Below are 26,691 nucleotides of genomic sequence, written 5' to 3'. Positions count from 1 at the left end.
TATGCCTCTGTACCAATGTTATTCTCCTTTCGCGAATTAATTTTTCGACGAGAAAATTGCCTCGAATTTCATTTACCGCGAAACAAAGCTACATGCGTCGTCCGATGTATTTCTTACGATTTCGTAAAAGTACAATAATCTATGGACCGTGGAAAAAATTCTTCGCTTTTCTATTTTTTCTTCTCATTTGTTTTAAACGGATCCTTAGCGTACGAGTCCACCAAGCGAAAAAAAGTTTCGTTTTCTGTTCGCAGCTTTCGGGAAGGCACGTAGTGAAGAATCGCTAAGACGAAATATAAAAACGTTGCCGCGGAATCTGTGGCGAGGACTTCGGTTATCGCGCCCGTTCCATCCCCCTCAACACATGACTCGGTACACCGGGGGGCAGAGCCGCTGGTTCTCCACCCCTCGCTTCCGGATCGTTGTTGGCTGCTTCGGAAGCCTTGAACCTCTTGTACTTCCCTTCAAAAACAAAAACATTTATTTATCTAAAATAAATATAACTGCACCTTGTCGAATCTAGTTATTCTATTCTAAAGTTCGATTATAGGTAATATTACGAGGAAGAGAAGCGACGAGAGAAAATAGAGTTCTTTAACCGAGTCACATGTTTAAATTATAGAAGTTTAATTTTCTCTTATCTCGGAAAGTGGTTGCTCCTTCTTGGAAAGAACCAGGTTAAATCCATTTTTAACGTGGACATCATATTTTTTCCACGACTGAATTATGACTCATTAAGAGAACACGAAATTCCTTGGTTTATCTACCACGGAACGATTCAGTTGATTTTGGATCGATGGTTAATATTACTTACTCGCTAAACGGACCAAAGTGACGCCCCACCAAATGCTCCAGCCCCACCCAACTAGGCAGAATAAAACGGTGAATAATTGACCCACCCCGACCATCAGGTTCACAACGAACGCGCCTAGTCTCGACTTCACTCCAGCCACCGCTGAGAATCTCGGTTGCCCGGCGCACAAATTGAAAATCCCACTCCATACCGTGCCTGAAATACAACGTTTTTCCATTTTATTGTTTTATTTAGAAATTTTATTGTTCTTTTTTTCTTTTTTTTTCTTTTAACCGGTAAGATATTATTTACCAGAGCCAGGCAGTAGAACGTTCCACACGAGACAAAACCAAGCAAGAGGAACTGGCAGACAAGGAATAGCGCCACGCATCAGGGAATTGTGCTCTACCAGGACATCCGGTATTTTAGCTTTTGGTTCCTATCGTTGGATAAAAAGAAAAGAAAATTGTCAGACGACATCGATATTTCAATTTCGATTAGAATTTAAAATTTAAGGATTTAATATCTCGTATTAAAATGTACAAGTTTAGAATTTAATATCTCTTATTAAAATTGTAAATTTCATACTTAAGAGTCCAATATCTTTTATTAAAATTCTGAATTTTAAATTTAAATCTTCCGGTTACTCCCTGCTGTTTTATTTTTCATTCGTGCGTTACCTCCGATAACGGGGGCGGTGCTACGCTGGTAAGACTGTGCTTGGCACGTATGTTTCTTGCGTGTTCTGCATCAGCGTTCCGCTTGCATTTGCAGTTGCCGAACAAACGACGGCAAATAGCGCCGAATCTTCTTTCCGGAGGACAGCAGACTGTAGCCTCGGCCGGCGCCACCCTCGATCTTTTTGAGCAACATTTCATTTCCTTCAGTCGTTTGCATCTAATACAAGCAAGACAAATATCACAATTTGATAATCCGATAATCAAATTGAATTTAATAATTCAACAATCGTCTTGATCGCTCTGATAGTTCTGCTTCTAATACATTCTACAATTCAATTTGATGTAAAGAATCTCCCTCAAGAATATCCAAAACGATAAAAAAACAGACCATAACTCTCGTACCTGCATCTGTTCTTGAATTTAGGCCAGCAGCCAGGAGGCACATTGTCCCTTGCCAGGGGTTGCTCGTTCCTGTTCACCAACGTAGTGCTCCTGGCGTGGTTTCCGGGCCAGGTAAGACCCTTGGGGTCCGTACGACACGCCAAGCACCTCATTCTTGGGCAACACTCGCAGCAACGACTCAGGGACCTCTTCCAGCGCGTAAGAAGCCTGTCAGGGGCACGTTCGCCAACGCCGTTCGCCGCTGCCAGTACCCTGTAATCGAAAGGCAGCCGCGCCCCGTGCTGTTAGCATTATTAAAAACGGCTGTTCGATCGATTCAGCGCGATAAAGGGGCCTTCGGCGTCGATTAAGAAGAGAATGACAGGCGTCGATGGATCGTGACGCGATCAAACGAACGAGACCGGCGCTACTTTCCACCTGGCAGCCGTCGTATTCCTCAAGGATACTCGCGAGAGGCTGAATGTAGGTCGAGGTGAAGTTGATTCCGCAGGATGGAATTAGTGAACGAGGGATCGAATGTTGTTTGATTTTCGAATTAGTAGGCTTTCGTTTCCTTTGACTTTGGCTGCACTTTGTGCGATTTGTCGACATTGCGAGCGACGCGGTGTATTATATCAGGTCGTCCGAAATGTTTCTTTCGTTCTATAAGGAAACAATCGATGCACATTTTCCGTTTTATATTATTTTATCGAATTACGTGTGATCCCATTTTGTTCTATCAAAATAAAGATCACAACGTTCGACAGATTAAGTTTCATGTTTGCGTAAAGATGCATCGTTGTAAAAGACGGGTCTGTAAAAGAAAGACACTTTTCGGACAATCTAATATAAGATCAACATCGTAGAAAATATTGGTTCTTCTTTTTTTATGCGTTTGAGGATCAGAAAGATTTCCGAAGTTGATTGATTTGTCGATATTAGGCTAGTTGATATTTAAAATGGTTTGAAATGATATTTAAAAACTGTGCTTCTTCTACTCGTGTAGGTTTTAGAATTGGAAGGTTGAGTATCTGGTAAGCGTTAAGTTAATACCAGGGCAGTTAATATTTAACGCGAGTGCAATTTTCTACTAGCACTCTGAAAAATTGTATTTCTTCTTTTTATACGACGTAGGAATTTATTAATAATATCGTTCAATCCGTGGATGTTCATGCAATTTCATATCGGTAGACAAACCTAAATAAAGATTTGCTCGCTAAATATTATAGCGAATATTTACTTTGGATATTTCATATATTTGTACACCCTTCGATTTCCTGTAAATGCAGAAATGTCCGCAGTCTGATTATTTATATTTGTAGCCTGTAATGGCAACATTTGGAGCGAGCGTGTTCCACTGTGCTGATGACATCGAGTGTTTCCCAGTGAATGTATACCGCGCTAGTCAGACACGTTCGCCGCGCACGAGACACGCATACATTGAAGCGTTCCGTAAATTCGATTCGTTTTAACGTAAAGATTCTTCCTCCGTGCAAATCTATTCTCGAGAAATCTACTTTTAAAATCGAAGAGCCACAAAAGTAACTGAAATTATCAATAACATTTCTGCAACCACTCAAAAACTAAACTGTATTCGATCGACCGAAAACAAAAGAATCAAAGAACAACGACTGTCAATGGCATCATAAAGAATATTAAAAACATCCTGTGTGTACGATTTAATGAATTATCTATCCGTTGACTACCATTTCGCCTACGTCTTTCCACAGAACCTTCCGCAATTAATCATCTCTCTCTGCATCAACCTCGAAATCGAACCTCCTCCATTTCCACTACAAAGCGATACAAACGTCGATCGATTTCCAAGCCACTCGTCCACGAATTCACACTTCCAATAAATCTACGCAACAGGATATTGCGCGAGGAGTCCCATCGATCACCGACGGAACAACGTGCGTCAAATTCTCGCGTCTTACCACTTGTACCCTGTCTGTTTCGAGTATCTGCGAATCCCTTCGCCGATCACCAAAAGGTTGAACGTACGCGAAAGAGAAATATCTTACCTGCTCTGTTCGTAGTTCTACTCGTTCTTCGTTGGACCGTCTAAAGTACAACAGGGCGATGCGGTGATCGATAACCGAGCGGAAACGCGGCGAATTCACGGCGAGACGGGAACGAAGATAACAACGGAGGATGATCTCGAGGTTCGTGGATCGATACGAAAGGAACACGAGTACGCGTGAAGAAATTCTACAGCGAGTTCTGTACGAGGTTCAAGCCGGCGAACGAGCATCGCGGTTCGGCTCGTGTGTCGCACGAAGATTGCAGGTGCCGCAGTCTTCGGGGGTTGGACGGACCTCGGAGGACGAAGGGCGGCGAGGCAAAGAGGGTCGCCGAGCCGTTGCTGGCCAGCGAGCCGGTCACGCAAAGATTTTCTCCTTCGCCACCGACACCGCATTACTTACACGTACAGGAGACCAGCCACAGGGCGACTTGCTTCGGTTGACCGCGAAATCGATACCGGCCACGCCGAAGTTCTTTACCTTAACATCGCCGTTTTTTTTTTTTTTCAAGGCGCCCACGCGACCACCTTCCTCCTCCCTCCTTTCCACGGGGATTTCCTCTTTTCTTCTTATTCGCATGGCGCTCTCGTGACTCGATTATTTGTGGCTCTCTTTCCCTTTCTCCTTTACGGTTTGTTTCGTTGTTTAGGTTTCTTTGGCTTCGAGGAACGTCGATCGTTTAGGTTCGTTTCATCGTTTTCTTTGGAAATGTATTATTTTCTGATGGATATGTGAGTTTGACTTTTTCATCCGATTTCGTACATTTGACGATTCAGCACCTTTTCTTGTTTATGTCGCATTTTGTGCAAAAGAATTCGACGATCATCGATCCTCGTGTAGATGATTCGTCGCTTTCTTCAGGAAGTTATTACTTTGCAGTTGGCTGTTTCATTTGACCATCTGTTTCCTCTTCGTCGATCAACCCCGCTCTTTTAACGACCGTCTTGTACTTCGTTCCTTTCGCATAAACGAAGATGGATCTATTAAGGAGGATCGTAATTACGAAATGTCGGTGTTACGATTACCGATGAACACGTGGTAACGCAAGACGTGGTAGATCCGTGACGAAAGTTTCAATCGCGCCAAGTTTTTAATTGCATCCATTTTCACTCGCCAGTTACCCTTGCGAAATGTGCGTGCGAACTTTAGTTTTACTCGGCAGACCCTGAGGGATCGGACGCGAACTTTCTCCTTTAAAAAGTTCGGTTAAGATCAATTCGAAGACTTTTTAACACCGGCAGAAAAGAATCCAAGAAGTAAAACAGAATTTCTCGTATCGTTAAAAAAGTTTCTACGTTGCTGTTCTCCTCTGAATTCGTCTCTTATAGCAATTTCACGAATGGGTATTCTCAATTTGATATCGAAGAACGAGCTGGTTAAATTAGGAAAATGAGAGACGGACGAAACGTCTGCAAAATGCTGTCAAACGTGTCGTCACTTAGTTCGACACTATGTCGAGGCTGCACTTGCGAAATACAATTTTTATGTAAAGAACATTTTCTTAGCGTGAAATTTTGTACGATCGATCGCCGATCCCAAAATAAAATCCTACGTGATCGTAAAACACAAACGATAACAGCCATGTTTCGAAACGGCGAATTGTGGAACCGTGACGTAAGAAAACATATCATTATGCGGTGCTGAGAATTATGCGAAATCTGATGTAACGTTGTATTCTGCGCGTTCTGATGTACTAAACTCGGTCACGTGGCGCCATAGAAATACGGGTGCATTCGATTTTCCTAATCCTTTTCGAAAACCTCGTAGGAGACGCTGAACGTTGTACGACATAATACAAAGTTGCACAACAGACGGAGAAGACGATTTACGTGCGACGAACAAATCGAAATAAAACCTCTCGACAAGCGGAGTAAATGTAAATTATCTGTGAGATTAGTCTGAATAAAAGTTGCACCGCGGAAAAATAATTCGCTTGATGTATCTCTGTTGTGTTGACGTTCTACGTTATCGCGAGATTATAAGGCTCAGATGTGAGAACCGATAAAAAGCGATGGTAAATGTTCTCGTATCGAAGAACTAAAATACGTTTTTGTAAAAGCTACCGATTGATGAGAAGAGAGACGTTACGATTCGTTGAAACATTTGCTCGTAGTTTGTAATCTAGAAAGTAAATGTGTAATTTGACGCTGTTGCAAAAATGTACTGATAAGTCGGAATAATACAATGATAGACAGGTAAGATTAAAGCAGATAAGATAAAATAACAAAAATAAATTCGCAAAGTAAGAAATTTTTGTGCCACGTTACATAATAAATTACTAAGCTTCGCCATAATCCATCTGTTATAGTCACTGATTTTCGTATGTTCAAGCTACGATATTTTATACGTACGAGAATATATTTCTCGCGGAAGAAACATCACATCAATTTCTGTCGTTAACATTTTTACATAAAAAGATTCGATCGTTTTCGTTCTTATTGTTAGAAGATTTACTCGCTTTCACGTGCAGCCCCGGAAAGCTAATTACGCGTATCACAATTAGAGCCACTACGATAAAAGCTGTTCACGGACGTTTTAGCTACATCTGTCTGAAAATTTGCTGACAACGCGGATGGAACGCGTGCAACACGGTTGTCGGACCATCGATGTGCAACGCGTTAACCAAAACCATTAAAAGTTGGCACAGCCCCGGCCAGAAAGTTCGTACCGTGGCCGCGCAGCGATTCACATAGCGATTACGACACGGAACCGCCAAAATCGTGCTGTTAAAAGTTTATACAGTACGCGAACCAGGACGTCATTAACCCTCCGAGCAACTTTCAGCGACATGATTACCTTGTTATTACTTTCACTTGGTCGCGAGCAGAGAATTGTCGGTGGCGCCCGACAAAACCAACGATTCGCCATCGTTTCGTCCTGGAAACTAGGCCGTTAATCCTACGTGTACTCTGTCCTAGAATTTTTAACAGATTCACCGACTCCCTTACGACCGAATAAATTCAGAATCTTTTAGACTATTTTCTGTAAAAGTTAGGAATGAAATTTTGTCTTTTAATACCAACGCAATATCATTCGTAGACTGCAAGCTTTTATAGAAATTTATGTCTCGAGGATTTATGTCAGTAAATGTCACGAGGAGTACGTTAATTCACACGTTTTGTATCTTTTTGCGTATTATGCATGCTGTGCATTCTCGTAGCTCTGAATTTCGCGCAGAAGCACAAGAATTCAATTGCATTTGTTTGATTTTTAAGATAAAGAAATTTACGTCTACGTTAAGGAGGATTTTCAGCCTCGATAACTTTCAACAATTAAATTAGAAAAATCGTTGGAATACAGGAATCAAAAATGAAAAGTTTCGTTGAAAGTAGCATTCACAATGAGGTTAGAAGCGTAATTCAACGTGCGAGCTGTTTCTAAAAATTTCGCAAAGACGAGAGGCGCGCTTTCTCCGCGTTAATTGTTTGCTTAACCGAACCAGTCGGATTACGCTAGCACGAGCGCAGTTAATCGGACTAGGAGTTACAAACAGCATCAAAATTGAATAGAAAGGAAACAGGGGATACCCTCGTGATATATTAGAAAACGAAACGACCGCGATGTATCACTTTAATTGCTCTTTTCCTTTGTGAACTTTGCGCAACTGTTAGGAACCAGGTGAAACGAGATAACGTATTTCAGTTATGCAACTCGATGTTCCTCCTTAATTAACGTAGAGCAGAAATAGAAAGAGATTGGCCGCGACTTTCTTTGACTTTCTCTTGGTAAATGAAATTGGATCTTAAAAAAAGGAAAGGAATAGAAATTTAGAAATAAGTATTTCTCTAAGGTTTGTGAAATACGTTCGTGTCTTTGATGTTCCATTCGCTTACAGCTGAAAGAACACTCTTTCGTGTTACATAGTTAAATTTCTATCCACGGAAAAATATAATCAGACAATATATAACAATTTATTTTTGTTCTATTTTCAAGGCATCCTAACAAAATTCTAGTCGACCGACGACAGTTTACCTTTTGTGTCGAAATCTAATCTATAGACGAGTCTATGGGAAAGTCGAATAAACTTCCAACGAAGTCAGAAAGTAGGGTTTACTTTTCTTAAGGGTTTACTTAAAAAAGTAGGGTTTTTATGGTGCGACGTCTTTTTTGGAACATTCGTTTACGCGTACTGTAAGAAAGAAAGCAGTGAAATTACACGTACCGTGGCTCATTTTACGTTACGTGACCGACAGTCAACGTGGGAACGAGGCGAATTAACATAAACAGGGGCTAAAACCTAATCGCATTGCAAATTCGAGTAAACAATCGATGACTGTGCGGTTTCGCGTACCGACCGCTCGTTTCCATTCATTTTTCACGCGAAATCGGATCTTCGAATGCGAAACCACTCGTGAACATTAGCGACGAAATAGTACGTTTTACTATTTAAATAAAAAATTGGAAGAAACTGCAGATGGTCGACGAATTCGTTAAATTTCGCGACTTCTCGGAATTAAATTCGCAATTGCCGCTTGTGAGAGAAATGAAATAGAAAAGAATTACTCGATTATGTATGTACGTGTGTTGCAGTTATATCAGTTTCGGCCGATGTCTGATAATTAGAAATATATTTTGTGCTATAATAACTTCACGTCGAATTGCGAATAACACTTTTATCGGCAATTTATCATCGCCAAATTATTCCCTTTCGAAACAAATATTCGGAATAAATATCTATCGAGTGAGAACGATTTAGAAACTTTTAGAACATAGAAATCGTATAACCCGTTTGAATATCTGTTTTATACCGAAATAGTAAAAAGTTTAAGAATCTACGTCGACGACGGTCTAAGTAATTGTAAATAGAAAACTAACAATCGATCATTATTCGGATCAATAAACGATCTTTCTTGCCCTCGTTGAACAAATCATCCCTAACGATTCTATTCATCTAAACAGACTAATTTCACGAGAATACTACGAAATTTAATTGATCAATAAAGGTCGTTTCAAACAAGATTACATACCACAGGCGTTATTCAAGTGGAAATCAAATAGAGGCAATTTACAGGGATACAAATTGTGCCATTCATCCCTATACAACAGCTACACATAGTCACGGCAATAATACAACGTTAACAGTGTAAAACCTTTGTCCCTTTAAACCTGCCGCTTAAACATCCAATTTTATCAAACTCGTTATACCATACACAACATTCTATTGTAATTAACAACAGTTCAAAAATAGCTGTTTATAAAAACCAATTAAGAACGTGAACAAATATAGAGTTCAGGTAAACGGTATCATAAATGACCAACAGTTTGACGTCAATGTCGCGCGAAAGTAGGCCAAACACGAAGGGCCGGTTCATCTCCCTGTCACGCAACCCTTCAGTCTCCTCTTATTTCCAGCTGATCCAAAAATCACGACGCGAACTATGCGTGTCGCTGGAGCGACGAACGTCCGGATGGAGGAGCCGTGTGCACGAAGAAACACGGATTCAAAGAGGGTGGCAGCTGTGAGTGAAATACACAGGTATAATTGGAGCTCGACCTTGGCCGCACGCGATGCTTAACGTTCGTCGGTCAATCCACGTAGCCGCGTAGTCCGCGTCGATTTTTGGTTCTGCTAACATACACGTACGTCTCGTGAATAAAGAAAAATTATCCGCTACGACGATCAAAAATTATATAGGTGACCGAATGTTAGATAGCGAGAGCAGTCGAGATCGTTCGTCAAATCACGACGTTTCCACGCGACCTATCGAAATTCGCATGGTTTCTTTTTCAGATTGATCTGTGTAACTTCGTTTTGTATTGAAGAGCTCGCGAAGGAAAAGAGATTTTGTCCTGATCTCTGCTGAGTTTGTGTACTTTTGGGATGATAAAAATTAGTACAGAGAAATGAACGTTAATGTACTCTTATCATCTTATGATCACTTTCTTTTTTTATAGGAGAATTTTTGGGGTAACAAGGTTTGTTTCTGCGATTTCTTTCCACTTTGTATATTTTTGGGTGTTTGGTGGAAATGAAATTATAGCGTAGAGTCTGGTTTATGTAGAAATTGTAAAATGTAACTGTTTGGTTTCTTTTGGATTTGTCTATCGTTCGGTGTTTAGTGAAATTATAGCGTAAAGTCTGGTCTGAGGTAAATTGCACTTATTCGATGTAATATGAAAGTTGAAAAATATAATTTTTAATTTTCCAATATCGAATAAAACGCGTGTGTCGAATGAAAGAAGAACGAGAGTCAGAAAATGGTGGTTGGGAAGCGGAAATAGCTTGGAGCTGGTTAAATGAAATGGCTGTAGGCTCGCGCACGCGTTATTGTCACTGTAATTTGCAGATACGTGAATCATGTGCAATTGCTTGGATAGCAGAAAACTTTGACGTAGAATACTTTACGTTCATCGAGAGTCACAGTTTCCTTGTTTTTATCATGTCGTAATTTTTCTCTTAAAGGGACGTTTATATGGAGAAAATAGCAAGTAATATCGTTAGAAGAAAAAAGTGACGCGTTATTTGAGAGACCCCGTGTATTATTTACAACGATCTCCGTGCAGATTCTAGAATATCGATCCTTTTCGTTGAATATATGAAATGTCAAGCGTAAAACATTGTTCACATTTTCGTTTTATCTCCGTCTTTCCTTCCGTAGAAATGAACTGCCCTTCTGAGTGCCGCGTGAACTATCGCGCTCAAGTGATTAACTGCAATATGCACGATGCATTAGTTTGCATTTTAAAAGAAACATAGAACGAAGGCGTTTAATAACACGCAGCTGTCCAACTGCATCCACGCGTGTAATACGCCACCATAAATCTACCGTCGCTCGTTTAAACAAATACAAATTTCATTAACAGACTTATGCATCGAATCAAGCAAGTTGCAAACTCGTGTCTCTGTAAATGAAATATTTCTACGCGATTCTACTACGTCAGATTTTCCTTCAACTTCCCCCAAATCGCATTTCAATGTTTCTCGTATGTTTCAAAATCATTAAAGAAGATATTAAACGAAGATAAATGGTAGATAAATGCAAAAATAAATTTTAAATACTGAAAACTCTAAGCACTAGCATTCTAAGCGTTAATTGTACGCGACTAAACACAAATACCGTTCTCTCGATGAAGAGATATACCCTTTGAAAGAAGCTGGAGCATCGCGAGAAATTGTCGGACGTGGTCCAGCGTTCGAAGAATTTTCCGTGAAGAAACGTCGCGTGTTTGAGCATCTCAGTCGAAAGCACATTTTGTCTCTCGAGAGCCGACGTCCGACAAAGAATCTCTCCAACATACCGGTGGAATCTCGGTGATCCCGAAGAATCGAGACACTCCATAGCCAAGCAACCGGTTGACACGCGACGTAAAATCGACGTGGAAAAACGAATGGAAATTACGAGCGTCTTTTTCACTGCTAACGATAGCCAGGGCGAAGAAGCGCAATACGATGGAATTTGGTGCAACGAAACGAAATGGAATCGATCGCGTCAACTAGCTTGCATTCGCGTTCAACAGGCCGGAAATGGTGTGCACGTGTAATCGTGTTTTTAGAGGAATCCCGTTCACCGAGCAGACCATCGACTAATAATAGACGTGATAATATTTGCTCAACCCGAACGAGGCTGTTCCCTGTTCGAACGAGACGATTGTGCACGTCGAGCGTTTGGCGAAGATTATTTTCAGAGTTCTTAGCGAGTTCTTGGTATTTCGTTAATGATAAGCAGAGAGAAAGATCGGCTCGAATCGACTCGGATCGATTTAGATCGCCATGTACGATGATCTTCTCGTACAAGCATGAAAGTTCATGCGCATTTTCTTTCACAAGCGTACTTTTACATGCAATATATTTAAGCGTCGAACGCAATACGCTATTCGATATATTCCTTTATTTTGTGAACGTTTTATCCTCGGCTATTGATAATCGAATATGTCGTTTGATTTAAATGGTAAAACGATCAATAGATGATCAACTATGGTTGTTACTCGGATCAATTTGACAATAATGGATGAATAAAGAATCTGATTGATTTACATGATCGACGTTGAATAATTAAATGTTGCCTAATGTAAACGCCGCTTAATCGAGCTAAATGTCGTTACGATGGGAGCAATTATTTTCGCGTGGAGCGTGGCTCGTTCGAAACAGGAATTAGGGAAGATTAAATATAGTTGGAAGATTGTCTTCGCAATCAAAATTAATAGCTCGCCATTAACGTTACAGCACTGACTATGCTTCGCGTTAAATTCCACCTCGGGTTTTCCATTACACGTTCAGAGTAACACGTTCGCATTTGTAATACGTATCTCCATAAATATGAAGTGTCACAGTTTCCTACGGACGTACTAGAAAAAGTTAATTTCGTTTCGTACACAATTTCCATGGCTTATCAGCGATCAAAGAAGAAATAAATACTTGTACACACTTTACAACTTCTAGCTACATAACGTATATAACGGTACAACGATCGCGTCGCCAGGGGCTTTCATTCGAAAATTCCAATTTACAGTTCTCGAGAATTAGTTCGATGAATAAAGCTACACGCCCGGACGAGATCCTGGATGAATTATTCAATGGAATCGTTCCACGTTGGTCTCGAACGTTTTACGAGAGAATCCATCGCGATTGCTGACCTGCTACGATCATGTTTGTAAAGACGTTTTCAGTATACGTTCGCGACTATACGCAGCATCGTCACGCTATTGCGGTTCTCTGAGTCACTTTGAACGTGGCCCAGTGTAAGAAAATCTCGCGAAACGATTACGGAACGCTCCGCGTGTGGCCTGCCGCTTAAAAAGAATGTAATCTCGTTGTAATCGCTTGACTAACGAGCTACTCCGGGCCGTATGAATACGCGCGAAAGTTAGGAAAATGATGAATTAACCGGAGCTAACGATCGACGATATTTCGATATGGCTATCATTTTCCAATGATGTAGAATATACGCGTGAAGCGTAATGGAGGTCAACGAAAATACTTTGGTATTTCGATAGAATATATGTACGTTATATGTTTCGCGTGAAAGCGTTCGTGAAGTTTGAAGGTCCTATACGCAACGATGTAACGTTTTATTTAGTGTTACTCGTAAGACTGTATAGTGTAAAATCAATGTAAAACGTTGCGTTCTTTCTTAGTTATGACATTGCCAGTTATACAGTTTTGTCACGCTTTAGCTGCAACTTAATGTAAGTTTCATAATATGAAAAAAAAGAAACGGTTGTTGCAATACATTTAATATTAAAGCAAAATATTAAAAGGTATATACATATTCGTATAAACTGTTTGAACAACTGTGCTCGAAAATTTACATAATGTACTTAATTAAGGAAGAAAACGGTCGAATCAAATTCGGTATGGTTGTTCGTTTTTTCTCTATTAATTTCAATTAATTTTAATAAACGGACACGGTGCAAAAAACAGTTTATCGAACGAGGAAAAAAAATGGAAGAATCATGGTTCAGAGGCGTGAATGATGGACACGGTCTAACAGTCTCGTGCTTTCGACGTTCTCTTTTTTTTCCCCTCCCTCGTTCTTTCCTCCTACCGCTACCGATTCGAGTTAATTAGCAACGCTCGTATAACGAGGCGATTCGAAATTCTGATTTATAATTCCCTTGAGCCAGGCCGTGGCGATGTAAATCTCCATGGGATCGATAAACCCAGCTTGGTTGCATCGACCACTGGAAAGGGTGGTGCTTTATAACTAGCCGGGGTGAAGGAACTCCGTGGATCTTACGATGGGCCAAGTTTTCCGCACGACCCTCTTGTCTATGATGTTCGCTAGGAAACACCAGTTGTAGAACAATTCAATCGCGCCCGTTTAACCGCCAACCTCCGCCACCATATTTTTTTATACTTTCTTAACTCTCCAGTGGATAATATTTTTCATCGTTTTATCCAGCATATATGGAAAAGTATTTCGCACGCTGAAAGTATAAAGATTTTAAAGATTTCTATCTTGTTCTTCCACGATCAAAGATTTCCAAACTTTATCATCGATCGAAGTAGATAAACTAACAAACACCAAGTCGAAATCAACCGAAATCAAGTCACTTTTTGAAACTATGAATTTTGCTATGATTTTTTTGCTATGAATTCATAGTCGGCTATAAACCCTCACGCTTTCGAATATAAAACTTGTACCTGCCGTTTTCTTGCAATAAATACAATTGAAATATTCGTACCGTCTCTTTTATTGCTGCAAAGCCTTCGATTATGATCGTGCAGTCGTTAGAATAAGAACGGTGAACAATTTGAACGTTAAATCGATACTTCAAGATTAATAATTATTCAGTGTTTAGAGTAAATTAATTAAATAAACACACGATCTTCGCACCTCCTCGAATCGTTTACTAGGCTTAACCTATATTCCTCCGGCATTTATATAGAACAATTAATTTTCGCTTAGGGAAACGCACAGTCAGGGGTGGACTCTAAGGGTAACTACGTGCTGGAAAACGTAACAATAAATAACTGCGCAGTAATGTAACCGTTTCGTGATCTTGCTCGCGATTACCTGGCCTTAATGAAGCGCTGCTACTTCATAAACGCAGATATTTGCGGATAAGTCTTCCTACTTTTCGCTTCATTAGCTACACGGCGACGCCTCGAAATTGATAATGAGAGATCTCGCGGGGCAATTTCATGGAAAAATGGATTTCGATGCGCGTATCGCTAAGCTCGAGCACGATTTCACGAACCAGCATTTTAGGGTAACTCGTAACTCTGCTGCCGGAAGCCGCTGGCGATTCTTTTCGTTGCTCATCACGAAACGCGATTCCTTTAATTGAGAATGATGCCTCGTTTTCGTGTTGCTGCAACACCTGGAGCATACACACGGTCTGTCTAAAAAATGACTAAACTTCTTAAAAATGAAAGAAACATCGTAGATCCTCGCGAAATACAGCGACTCGTGAAAGTATTCGAATACTTGCAGAAAACTTTGACGAATATATCGTGTCTGATATACGGAACATTTTGAAATTTCGTTAACGCTGTAATGGTAGCCGACTGTGGTGATTACATCGATAGAATTTGAAAGAAATCTAAAAATTTATACAGAAGCTACAAGACATTTAGTGGAAATATAAAACAGATCCTTCGTACTTTATTTAAATACGATTGTAGATCTATAGATTACGTAGATGTTAATACATTCCTCCGTGTATATTTCAGGCTATGTATCAGCAATGTAACTTTCCCTCAGAGGTTGCCTGTGCTTTGTTATTTTTAGAAAAGTTTGATTACTTTTTAGACAGACCGTGTAAGCCGATTTTCCCATCCGTCGCGTTCATTTTGTCCCTAGCACTCGCAACCTTCTGCATATATTCCGTTAACAACGTGTCCTTTAATACGGACCCACATCGGATCCGCGGCGATTTATTGTCGCTTCCGACGGCATAAATAGCTGTCGTGCCCGCGCTGGATCTTTCCAGATTAATATCTGCCAGTCTCGATATAAATCCGGTTCCGTGAGATCAAGGAATAAAATTACAAGTAAACGTTCAGAGTCGAAATTTCGCGGTTGGTCGAAGTGGAAAGTGGCGGTAGTTTTAAGTCCTTGAGAGTAATCGATTCAAACCTAATTTTAAGCGAGTCGACAGTACGAAAACGTTCCATATCAATCTTCGAATAATTAATACAAACGTTGAAAACCTAATTTCAATTTGAAAAATCTTATGGCGCAGGTCGTTTATCTGATGAAATGGTGAAATCTACAAAAAGTGGAGTCGATCGATTAGTCTTCGGAGAAACTCGTATACAAATTCGAGTATTCGAGTCAAACAAACTTTTAGTTATCTGAACGTGTTTTTATAATAAATATGCGTCTACGATTATTTGTTTATGTTCAGAAGAAATTACAAATACGTACGTCGGAGAAGAAACGATCGAATAGGATGTTACATATATCTTTTTGCATGTTTAGATTTCTCACAAATGCATGAACATTCACAGTGTACTTATTATCGTTAATTCCCGAGATAACTAAACTGTGTTTCCAGAAAGAAAGAACGACAGAGTTCAAGCTATCGAAACGACCAGAATCAGAATCTTATTCCATAGGATCACAGGAATAATTTACGAGGTGAACGATGAAATAACAGCGCTATAAATTCTACTCACGCTGGCTCGCCGTTTTGCTCCAAGTACACCACGTTCCCACTTAACGTCTCGATCTCCTGCGGCCTTTTCACCACGTGCATTCCAGTTTTCTCCCTCGGCGAAGATACTCCTCTGACGGTGTCCACGCTCACCCCGGTGTCCGTAGATCGAACGGTCTCGATGGAATCGATCGACACCCTCGCGGACGATTTCACGGACGTACCACTTCCGTGATTATCGGTACGAGCTTTCATCCCGGCGCTATTTACATTTCTCGCGTCGTTGCTCACCGCACCAACCACGTTGGACACGTTGTTCGCCCTCGAGGCTATCGTCGATTGGTCAGAAGTACCTTTCACGGAAACGCAAGTACTTTTCACGGTTACCGTAGTTGCATTCGTTACGATCTTCGTTCCAGAATTATTAGTGGACCGCGAAATCGTCCTCGCGTCTTCCTGTCTCACAGAAGCACTCGCGGCGGAAACTGCTGTCCTTTGAGTCTCTGCACCCGAAGAATTTCTGATGGAACTGTTTACCGATTCGATCTCGTTGGCTTTAGTTGAATTTGATTGGACGTTGGTTGACACGGGTTGAAAGGAGACAGATTCGTCGATCTTCTGATCGTTCGGTCTGAAATTCTTCGTATTCTGATCGTTCACCGCATTCTGAATCTTGTTCGAACGCTGCGTCGCCGAACCAGTGTTGTTCGTAGCACTGATCACCCTGTTTATGCTTTTCACCGAATGACTGGTACTGTTACTCTTCGAATGACCGCTAACATTTTCGGTAGGAACTGGCGAATCGTTTCTACTCTCTGTTCCACCCTTCGTTCGACCATGGTTGCCGTTAGATTTGTTCGATTTGGAGATCTGACGATTATCCTCGCTACTAGCAACTTGAGAATTTTGGACTTGTTTGCCGATGTTTTCATCGTTCGATGAATTGGAAGATTTGCTATTAGACAGGTCTTGCTGGCTCTTCGTCTTTTCAGACTGGCTCTTCGTTTTCTCAGACTGACTTTTCCTTTCGGAAATCTCTTTATCCATAAGAACCGCATTGGCGTCGATGTGAAGCGGCTGAACAGCCGTCGTCGCTGTTGTGTTCACCACGCTAGACGTACCTGTAGCGCTAGAAGTTTGTTTTAAAAGATCGATAAGATGCAGATCAGCTAACTGTTCCGTACTCGAATTCTTCTCGTTAGCTTGAGAGCCTTTCGATCCTGGGTCAGACTGTTTACTGCCTTGAGTGGACTCGTTCGTCTGCCCGTTGCTTATACGAACTTCCTTGGACCCTTTATCGGTAGCCTTTTTATTTTTCCCATTAGCTGGATTAGGGATATTGATGAATCTGGCTGGATTCAAGACATTCGAGTTGGTTCTGTTCGTTTTCAGCGGAATCTTCGACGGTGATACCACTCGTTCCTTGCCTTGCGTTTTTCCTGGAACGGAAACCTTCTCGTTCGTTTGTTTCTTCGCGTTCCAAGCATTCCTCGATGGGGACGCGGCAAATTTCTGCTGCTTCGCCGGCGACAATCTCGTGGATTCCTTCGAACGATCCCTTTTCTTAAATTGCGGCGTTTTCTCCGGTTTCGTCGGAGTTCCTTGGATCGGGGAGAGCTTGCTGACTGTTTTCGAGGCCTGTCGACGGGTGGCGAGGTTTGCCACGCTGCTACTGTTCCCAGAGGCGTTCAAACGATTCCTGGAATCCGTCGTATTGAAGCGAGTGCGCGAATCCGCGCGACGACCCAGCTTCGGCGAGGTAAGGCGCTCCGTTGATTTGCTCAGAGACGTCGAACGCTGACGCGTTGGTTGCGGGATCAGGCTTCTTCTTGGGCTGTTCTGTTGCGACACTGAAACTGGAAAAGTACAAGTTCCAGTTGAAGTACAAGAAACATTTGCTCTTCCCATTACGAATAGCAACCAATAACGATGCTTTTATCGTAGATCCTTTTAATATTCGATATACGTGTTTCGATGTATCAAACATAGCGCAGAAGAATATTTGAAAGGAATAAGATTTATTTATAAATTCTCGTAACATTCGATTCGTGTATTCACACCAGTTCTGTCTTTAACGCGATTGACGTACAACAATGTTTCAGATACTCCACACAACGCTTCCAAAATAACAATACGCGCGAAACTTACCTCGTCGTTCGTTGTTTCCTCTTCTACGAGCATTCATAAATTCCGGAGACTGCGCCCTGGACTTAGATCGCGGAGGTGGTCCTTTAAAGCCACGTCCTCGAAAGGGCGAGACCCTGCCAGTGGCCAACGGCGGCGATGGACTCCTCGCCTCCGGGGAAACGGGCCTCGAGTCTGCGATGATAACGAAGCTGGATCGACGATGCGCCCTCGAGGAGGACGTGGTGGAGGGCGCGATCTTGTACGGCTCGGGTGCACGCGGCGGCGGTGGCGGAATCGCGTTCGGTGACAGGTAATTGCCATCGGATGCCGCGAGCACCCTGAACGGAGGCGGTCGTTGAACATGGCCGTCGTCGAGCCGCCTCATCCTTTCGAGGCACCGAAGCTGTAACGGGAAAGTTACGAGAATCCTTCTTTCGTCGCCTTTTTTAAGAATACGGTACCTTACCGATATTTACGATATTGTAAATATCTTTGAGAAGTATACACTATCGTCGATATCGTAAATGTCGCAAATTTTATTAATATCGTAAATTTGATTAATTTGCACGTAAATGTCAATATATCGTTTATCGGATATGGTCGAAATCGGGGGTAAAATTAAAATTGAAAACGAATATTCATCAAGTAAGCGAGGGAGATAACGATAATGATATTGATCGAGTGCGTGGGGAGTTCGATACTTTAAAATCAACATGAGAAGGACACTTAGGTTTTGGGTCGGTACGTGCTATGTACACTCGTCGCTATTCTTGGAAAATGTAAGACGTAAAATGACTGAAGAAAGTCAGTGTACAATGAATAATGGCACAGCATATTTGGACACGTACTAAGAATGGTAGTTGCAGCGTTAACGACGACAGATCCTTGGTCGTAATTATTTTATTTTTCATTTGTTGAAGTTGAGAGGGTTGGATGCAAGAAAAGCACGTTGAAAGAGATCTCCCCTTTTCAGATAGATCGAGCAAGATCTTAGGGTTGTTACTCGGTTTTAATTGTTACTTGAAAGTTAATTAAACGGCAAGAATGATGTTGATTTGGAAACGGTTAAACACAACCATGATAGCATAAAAATGTATAAAAGCGTAAGATAGAATTATTATAGTAGCTTAATGGAAATAGATGACGCATATAAATTAGCAAAAGTCACTTCAGAAACATATTGCAACTTTGACTCACCCTATACGTTATCTACTTTTCCAAATGAGTTTCTAAATAGAAATAGCCCAAATAGAGAAAATAAAAATCGAAGAATATATCTGTTGGTAGATCTTCCCTCGGCTGCGCAATCGTAGATGCTAAGCGATTTCTCTAGTCTATGTACAATGCATTTTACAATCTCCTTATCCTGTTTAATCCAAAAAGTCTAAATACATAGTGGAAACACGATTTACTCGGCTGATTCAGTACTCCGCAAACGGTTCAACGTCCCTCAAAGTTGTTTTCGTACTCTCGACTTTATAATTTCAGCTCCCTGCATAATATTTGCCATGATACCGAGCAATCGCTGCAACAAGCTGGCGCGAGTCAACTTTCTACTCCCTTTTACTTTGATAGAAGCATTTCTATCCAAGCAAAGTTCTACACCACGCTGAGCGCGTTAATAATAACTGGTGGCACTTTAACAACCGCTGTTTCACTTAATAATACACTTCGGACGCTTGGAACGAGAACCTCCGAGTAAATACTTAAAAGTGGCGAAGCTTTAAGCATTGTCAAACACGTAAAGAAAGCCACGGTACCTCGAGTCCTTCATGCAGACGAGCAAGATGCGGAGGACGCCAAAATCCGTTGTCGCTCTCACCTGAAACATAAAACAACCATTAGAGAAAATTCTGGCCTAAACTTAGCCGGTGAAACTTCGGTTTATTAGAGTTTCATATTCGTGTCAATCAGGATCATCGTTGTGTGGAATATTCAATGGAATGGAACGCTTAAAAGAAACTTTCGGAGGAACGTCAATGATCTCACGTTTGATCTTTTTAGCGCTGGATACTCCTGACTTGTCAGGTGCGAATAATTGAGATATAATTTACTAAAACTACGAACAACCACTTTCCTCCAACCACTTTTGAATCAATATTATCCAAATAATGTTTGTGTTACACAGCTCCCAAACAATTCGTAGAATTAACAGCCCGTTTCTTATACTATAACCGATGACGTTACAGTGGCGTCACGTAAATATTAGCGTACAATCGTACAGCGTATAGTAAACAGAGTACAGTCTATAATTAGGTATTAATGAATATTAGCGTATAGTAACAGCGTACATTTACGAAAATATCATTTTCCGACTAACAACGTAAGATTAAAATACCCGAATTTACCGAATTTGTCTATAATGCCATAAAAACCATATTGTATCAGTTTCTGACATAAATATCGTAACAGGCATAGCAATCGATTTGATCCGTATCCCCCGGATTCTCACGAAATTTTCCACGCCCCCTCGTTCTGCACGGCTACGCAAGAACAAAAACTCGACTCTGGACCTTGCGGAAGGTCGCGCAAAAACATGTTCCCTGAAACATTCAATCCGTCTATTCATTTCTAACAAGCGAGATTTCCGACGTTACATCAAAGGGCTTCTTCTCGTTTCTAGACTCATCCTTCCTATAATTCGTTCTCCGCTGGAGGGTCGAGTCGGATCGAGAATCGCCGTTGCCTGGCAATTAGCAACTCCGTGCGCAACATCCGTGATCATTCGTCGACATTACAATTACTCACTCTAGTTGTAGCGGGCCACGTCGAGCAGACACCAGTCTTTACGCGTTTTATTCACGCTCTCATACGCGGGAATTCTCGACTCGATCGCGTTGGTCTCGCTAGGTACGCCATGCTTATTACCGCAATACCGTGACGCTGTTGAACTACATTTTCTACGTACTCCCTCGACTGATTCCTTTACTCCACTTTTTTCCTGCTTCTACTCTCTGCGTTCCTCGAATTGGTCGAATGAAAAAAAAAAAAAAAAAAAAGAAAGAGATCGATATCGCGGCGGAACGATGAATCTTCGCGATGAGAAATTCCTTCTGAGAAAGTGGATTTTACGAGATTTCTGTCTCTTCAATTCGTAAAAAAAAAAAAAGAATGTTCTTTACGTTGTTGGGTAGATTGTTCTTTACGCAGTCGAGCCTACGAACTTTATTCGGCGTTGCGTAATTCTGAAAAACGCGATATTTCTTCTTTTGAGAATTGTCCTTGCAACGATCTTCGTGCTTTTCATTTACTTTCATTTTTACCTTCATATCTTACTACGTATTTTATTATTTAGTATTCTGGGTTATTTATGGTATTTTTCGTTGATAACAATCAAGTAGCAGAGGAATTTACAAAATTGCACGGCAATTAAGGAAATGATTTTAACAAGCTGCCTTCCACTCGGAGTTCTTTAATCCTGCAATATTAATATGCACGCTATAGAAGAGCGATTTTATAATTCGAATGTAGTACATTTTAACGTAGATAATTGGAAGCATAGTTTAGTGAAAAATAGGTCAATGGAATGTTACGATACGGGCGTACAGTGTTTTACAGTATTATCGCGATAAATCTTCTTATATAGTTTCACTGCCTACGTTTCTTCTAAACTGCGTTCAAACTATTAAACTAAACCTTAAAAAAATATATATATATATATACTCTTGGAAAATCAAAATAAAAAATAAATCAAATTGATTTTATCGCCTTATCATGGCATAAATCAATTACTCGAATAGTTTTTATCCAAACACCGATTCCAATCATCGAAAATACTCAATTGAAAAAAAAAAATCGTTATCACGCGTCTTCGAAAATCCATAATTATCCCAAATACCATGGAACCGTTCCAACTTCCATTTCCTTCAAAATTCCAACGTCAAACTCAGTGACACGATTGCTTGATTCTCGAGTGGAATGAGCGGATCGACAACCACGAAAGACAACCACAAAGGGAATTGAAAATAATCACAGAAATAGCGATGGTCTGAGCGCCATCCGCAACAGACGATGCCGATGCATCGCGTGTACGCGCTCCATGTTGGTGGTCCCCGAAGAATCTGCATCATGTCCAATGACATTCCTCGAATCACCAAAGAACAAGCTGGCCAGCATGAAGAATCGAGCGCGAACGACCTCGTGGCCGAAATGTGACTCACGTGTCTCGACGGCGCGTTGATTTACGATGGCCCTTTGTTTCGAATTAATGGACAGACCAATGGAGGCGCGATTTGCAATCCGCGGACTTCGTACGTGTAACGTTCCCCGAGAACTTATCGCGCACTTTCTGCAAATCTATCTCCCACGAATCGCAGAAGCTATCTACGACTAACTGAACCTCTCCTGCAATGTGCATCGATGTGAAAGATGCCGATGGAGGTGGAAGCACAACTTTTTCTTATGGAACAGAATTTCGATCTTCTTTTTTTTTTCTTCTTTTTGCTTATTAAAAGAAAGAATCGTATCGAATAAAAATGTTAAGCGCGTAAGCACAAAGGGAATCGTTGGAACGGAGTGTCGTAAGGTACGGTCTGAGCGATCGAGAAACGTCGAAGAGTAAACGAGACGGTTTCCGGTAATTAAGTTGCTTAAATCGTTCATGGGAAATCAGTTGGAGATGTTCGAACTGGGACGAATATATAAAGAACATATGGAACGGCTCGTACTCGTATACATTAGAGGAAAATGCTTAAGAACCGTTTTAGAAACGCTTTAGAAAGAACGGTTTGGTAGCAGTTTATCGTCTCATCTACCTTTTTTGCGACGTGGATGAGTCTTGAATAGAAATTCATATGGAAATTTTGCTAGTCTCTACGGAACGGCTATGATAATGGGAGATATAAATGTGAATAGAGCGAATATTAGTATGAATTTCGAGGTGAATATTACTGCATGTGTGCGAGCATGGTTGCAGAAGATCCGTTTATAACCTTGACACCGGTGAAAACTTACACGTGAGATACGAATGCAAGGCCACGTGACATGATCGACGATTTTCCAGGTACATTTGTATGCATCGTGCACTCTATCTAATTGCAATCGGGAATCGAAAATGTGGTAGAAGCATGAGCCAGAGAACATTAAAGTATTACGAAGCTCTCATCTAAAGTTGCTTTTACCAACTATTGAGACGTCGGGATTGAAAATAACTGATATAATAAAAAAAAACAGGATAAAATATCGAATTATCGGAGATCCGCTAAATCGACAACGAATGAAAAAGAAACGACGAGAAAGAAAGGGAAGGAAGAAACTACTCCGATTCTTCGAAACTGAACTTCTCCCCTGATAGATGCGATTAATCTTGCAACGTGTCTGCACGCGTTCCGATCCTCGCTGTTGGTCACCGATTACTCGATCAATTAACTCTGCAGGCCAACGATACGCTCGACAATTGCGAGCGAAGAAGACGTCGTCTCTGCCCAATCGGGTCGCCTCAATTTCGTGGCAACTTAACGCTTGGTAGCCTAATGAGGCTCGTTTAACGTGGCCCAGGCGAAACATATCCCATGATCGATGTTATAAATAACGATTTAGCGGAGATGAGGCGCGTCCTCAAACCGACGTACGTCACTTTTAATTAGCATCCGTTGCGTAACGTTTCAATTAAGCGGCGCTTTCCTAACAGCATCGTCTTTTCTTCTTTCTCGCGTACATAATGGGATGTCGCAAATGACGTTTGTCGGCCACCAACGCACAAGAATAGCGAAGAAATAGTAAATCAACGGGCCGTTAACGAGAATGGAGAACGTTGGAATCGGCTTCCATTGCCGGAGGATCAACGACCGTGTATACCTGTGTATAATTCCGTCGGCCAAGGAAGTTCCGCACGGCGTAACGATCATGTAACAGCCGATTATTTCACGGGGCAGTCGAGCAAAGACCGGCGAATTAATTGTTACGCGAGTACCACCAACTTCACGTCCCGTTCTCCTGCCAACATTTGCATACACCTGTATAATCGTTATCCGAACGTTTAGTGCTGCAAGATTTTTTTTATAGACGAGACTCGTTCCCTTTTTTAAATGCACCTTTACATTGAGGATATCAAGGGGTTTTCTGTGTTACGAAAATAAATCGGGGTAATGGGAAACCTTCGTTAGTCTTTTTCTTCTTTTGAGGATATCGTTTTTCTGTTTTTATAATATATGAATCGATTAGAAGGCATCATTGACCGATTTTACACATCGAAACATGGGGAAAAATGACGATATTACAAATATCATTCTTCGAAAATCTACTTTGAAATTTACTATTATTCGTGTATGTTATTTTCTTGAAAGATATATCTACGCAAATAGACTATTTCTTTTCTGAGACTTTCGACGCCGATCATGTATTTGGGTAATGAAACGAAGAAAAGACGAAGTTGATTAACTTGACTCCTGAGGGATTCGTATTATACGATCTTTCTTCGTCTACGAGCCATATATTTGTTTCTACGGAAAAATGAAAATCGCTGGTAGTGGCGAAATTTCAAGTACGGCTGTGTGAGTAATTTAAATTCAATGCACACAGACGGAATTAGATTTCAACGCGGCATTTCATTACAGCTACTTCGTCGCAACGACAAAGTATAAAACCTTCCGTCGCTCGAATAGACCTACCTATTAACTTTATGACGCGATTGCGGTTAATTTGAAACGGCAAATTTCAATTTATTTGGAATTGTAGGTTGTACCATTTTCTCCCTTAATTGCTGATTCTATTTTTTCCTTCGGTGCGTGGAAACGATCAAACGTGTACAAATATTCATAAGCACGTTCCGTTCGTTCTGAAATTGCAAGAGAACTTCTCGCGCGTGACTTTTGCGTCGTCGCTCTAATTCAAACTGGTCTCGCCAGTTCATTTTAAGCCGCGTGTGCTCTGACAATTGTCATCGATCAAAAGTGAAAATATTAGCGCGTACATGCATATTAATCCCATAGTGGACACGACAAAAAGCAATGCATTAAATAGAGTGATCATTCCTTTGTTCCGGCAAGCTCTTGCCCAAAACGTGGACAATCAAGCGTTTAGTTCGAGTCTGAATCTTAATGAATTTCATCGATCTAAGTTTTTCCTACAATGTTACGCTCCAACGGCTTAAAAGTTTCATAATAAATCTGGAAAATTTAGAAACGAATCGCTAGGAGGCAACGTATCTTCCAGCGGAGAAAGAAGAAAATTCCATAGAATTTTCCCTCGCCTAAGTGGAACAGTCGGACTTTTATCGATCTGATTCAAATCCAACCACGAAGACCGCCACGAGGAAGGCGCACGAGTGTTTCTTCTTTCGAGAACAACTAAAAACTCTTCGTTACACTCTCATACCACGAGTCAACGAGTCGGTCCATGGTTTTCCGATCAATCGCTATTTCGAGATGCCTTGAAATTGAATCTAACAGGCGAGAAGAAAGCCAGGCGTCACTTTGCAAGAAGAACAACGATCGTAAATTGCTCTCGATAAACGATTAACGACAATCAGCGAGTCAAGGTGGCCAAGCACATTGTAGCAATCACATTGACTTCGTAGCAGATGTTATCCGATTAAACCAAAAAAAGGTATGACCCATGAAATTTCAAGTACGACCTCGTGCGATAGTCACGAGAGCGACCACGCGCTATGCGAATTCCACCAATGCGTCAGAAAGTCGAACCGATTACACCAATTACAGCAGCCTGGCCGATCACCAAAAACCATGTGTAATAGTCTCAATAAATAACAAAGTAAAATTTTGAAAAAAAGAAAAAAGTAAAAGATCCATACTGTTTATTCGAAGATCTCGCAAGATTCCATCTCGATCTTCGTTCAACTAACTCCAAACACTTTCAAACAGCTCTCACTTTACGAACGTTCCATCCAAATCCACTTTATTCCCACTTCAACCTCTCCAAACAACTTCAAACATTTCCAAACCTCTTAAAAGTTCCACTTGACGATGACATTGACGATGATCCAACAGGATCGTTAAACTAGTCTCTCAAACTAGCCGCGACTTATGTCACCATAGCTGTCTGTGTTTTTACTTTAATTGTTTAATCGTGTCACCCGAGCTGAAGAAAGCCAGATGGAGGCATATCGCGGGTAGAAGACGCGTCTTACCTGGCTACCAGGTGGACAGCGAATCGGAGCCGCCGGGCAGGGTACATTTACGAGGGTGCAAGCCTCAAGGAAGCGTCGGTAATCGGCATCGACGTGCCGCGGCGTCGGTCCGCGTCTTCGCGTGAGCACGAACGCGTCCTTACTGCCGCGGGGTTGGCCGGCTAAGCGGTTCGTCGAGGAAGCGAGGGTACGAGTTGGTCACTCGGGAGGCGCTGGCGCGATGACCAGGCGTCGAGGGAACTTGATCGGCTATCAAGTGACTCGAACATCCAAAATTTAACTGGATAGCACGGTGAGAGATTAAATTGATTTTTGTTATATGCAAAAAGAGAGGCTTCGTGGTTGAGGTTCTTGGAATTAAGTTGTAATTTTAGGAGTAGACTGGGGATTTTCACGCGTTTCTGAGAAATTTAAAGGTGCAACGATACATGGAATGCACATAATATGTAAATGTATATCAAATGGATGGAGCAAGTATCTGTTAGGTCGTCCGAGAAGTTTCTTTCGTTTTATAAGCAAATAATGGATGCACAACATTTTCCGTTTTATGTTGTTTTA

General features: G+C 41.2%; 1 protein-coding gene across 2 annotated transcripts; it reads right to left on the bottom strand.

Moving 5' to 3' along the window:
- Positions 1–255: 255 nt before the first annotated feature.
- LOC117239380 (protein stum) lies at positions 256–26,409 on the bottom strand. Of its 2 annotated transcripts, none has more exons than XM_033504886.1 (9): positions 26,134–26,409; positions 19,808–19,869; positions 18,069–18,450; positions 15,943–17,776; positions 1,876–2,127; positions 1,474–1,690; positions 1,106–1,232; positions 815–1,009; positions 256–462 (listed from the first exon to the last, which is right to left on the bottom strand). In XM_033504886.1, the coding sequence occupies exons 3-9, from the start codon at positions 18,430–18,432 to the stop codon at positions 335–337; spliced, it is 3,117 nt and encodes a 1,038-aa protein (XP_033360777.1). In that variant the 5' UTR covers positions 18,433–18,450; positions 19,808–19,869; positions 26,134–26,409; the 3' UTR covers positions 256–334. The 2 variants fall into 2 exon arrangements, with proteins under 2 accessions (XP_033360777.1, XP_033360781.1); XM_033504890.1 differs by lacking the exon at positions 26,134–26,409 and adding an exon at positions 22,021–22,402.
- Between the last annotated feature and the right edge of the window lie 282 nt (positions 26,410–26,691).

Source organism: Bombus vosnesenskii, unplaced genomic scaffold, assembly GCF_011952255.1.
Source record: "Bombus vosnesenskii isolate JDL3184/JDL3185 unplaced genomic scaffold, Bvos_JDL3184-5_v1.1 scf7180000013264, whole genome shotgun sequence".
Classification (NCBI taxonomy): domain Eukaryota; kingdom Metazoa; phylum Arthropoda; class Insecta; order Hymenoptera; family Apidae; genus Bombus; species Bombus vosnesenskii.
Note: the sequence above shows the minus strand (reverse complement) of the source record. Positions and strands in the feature narration are given on the sequence as shown.

Excerpts from the sequence above, each read along its gene's own strand:
- LOC117239380 (XM_033504890.1), bottom strand. The coding sequence starts at position 22,129 with ATGTCATTGGACATGATGCAGATTCTTCGGGGACCACCAACATGGAGC. Across the intron at positions 19,870-22,020 it reads CTCAGACCATCGCTATTTCT|GTGAGAGCGACAACGGATTT; the intron begins GTGATTATTTTC and ends TTTATGTTTCAG. Across the intron at positions 2,128-15,942 it reads GAGCAAAACGGCGAGCCAGC|GGTACTGGCAGCGGCGAACG; the intron begins GTGAGTAGAATT and ends TTTCGATTACAG.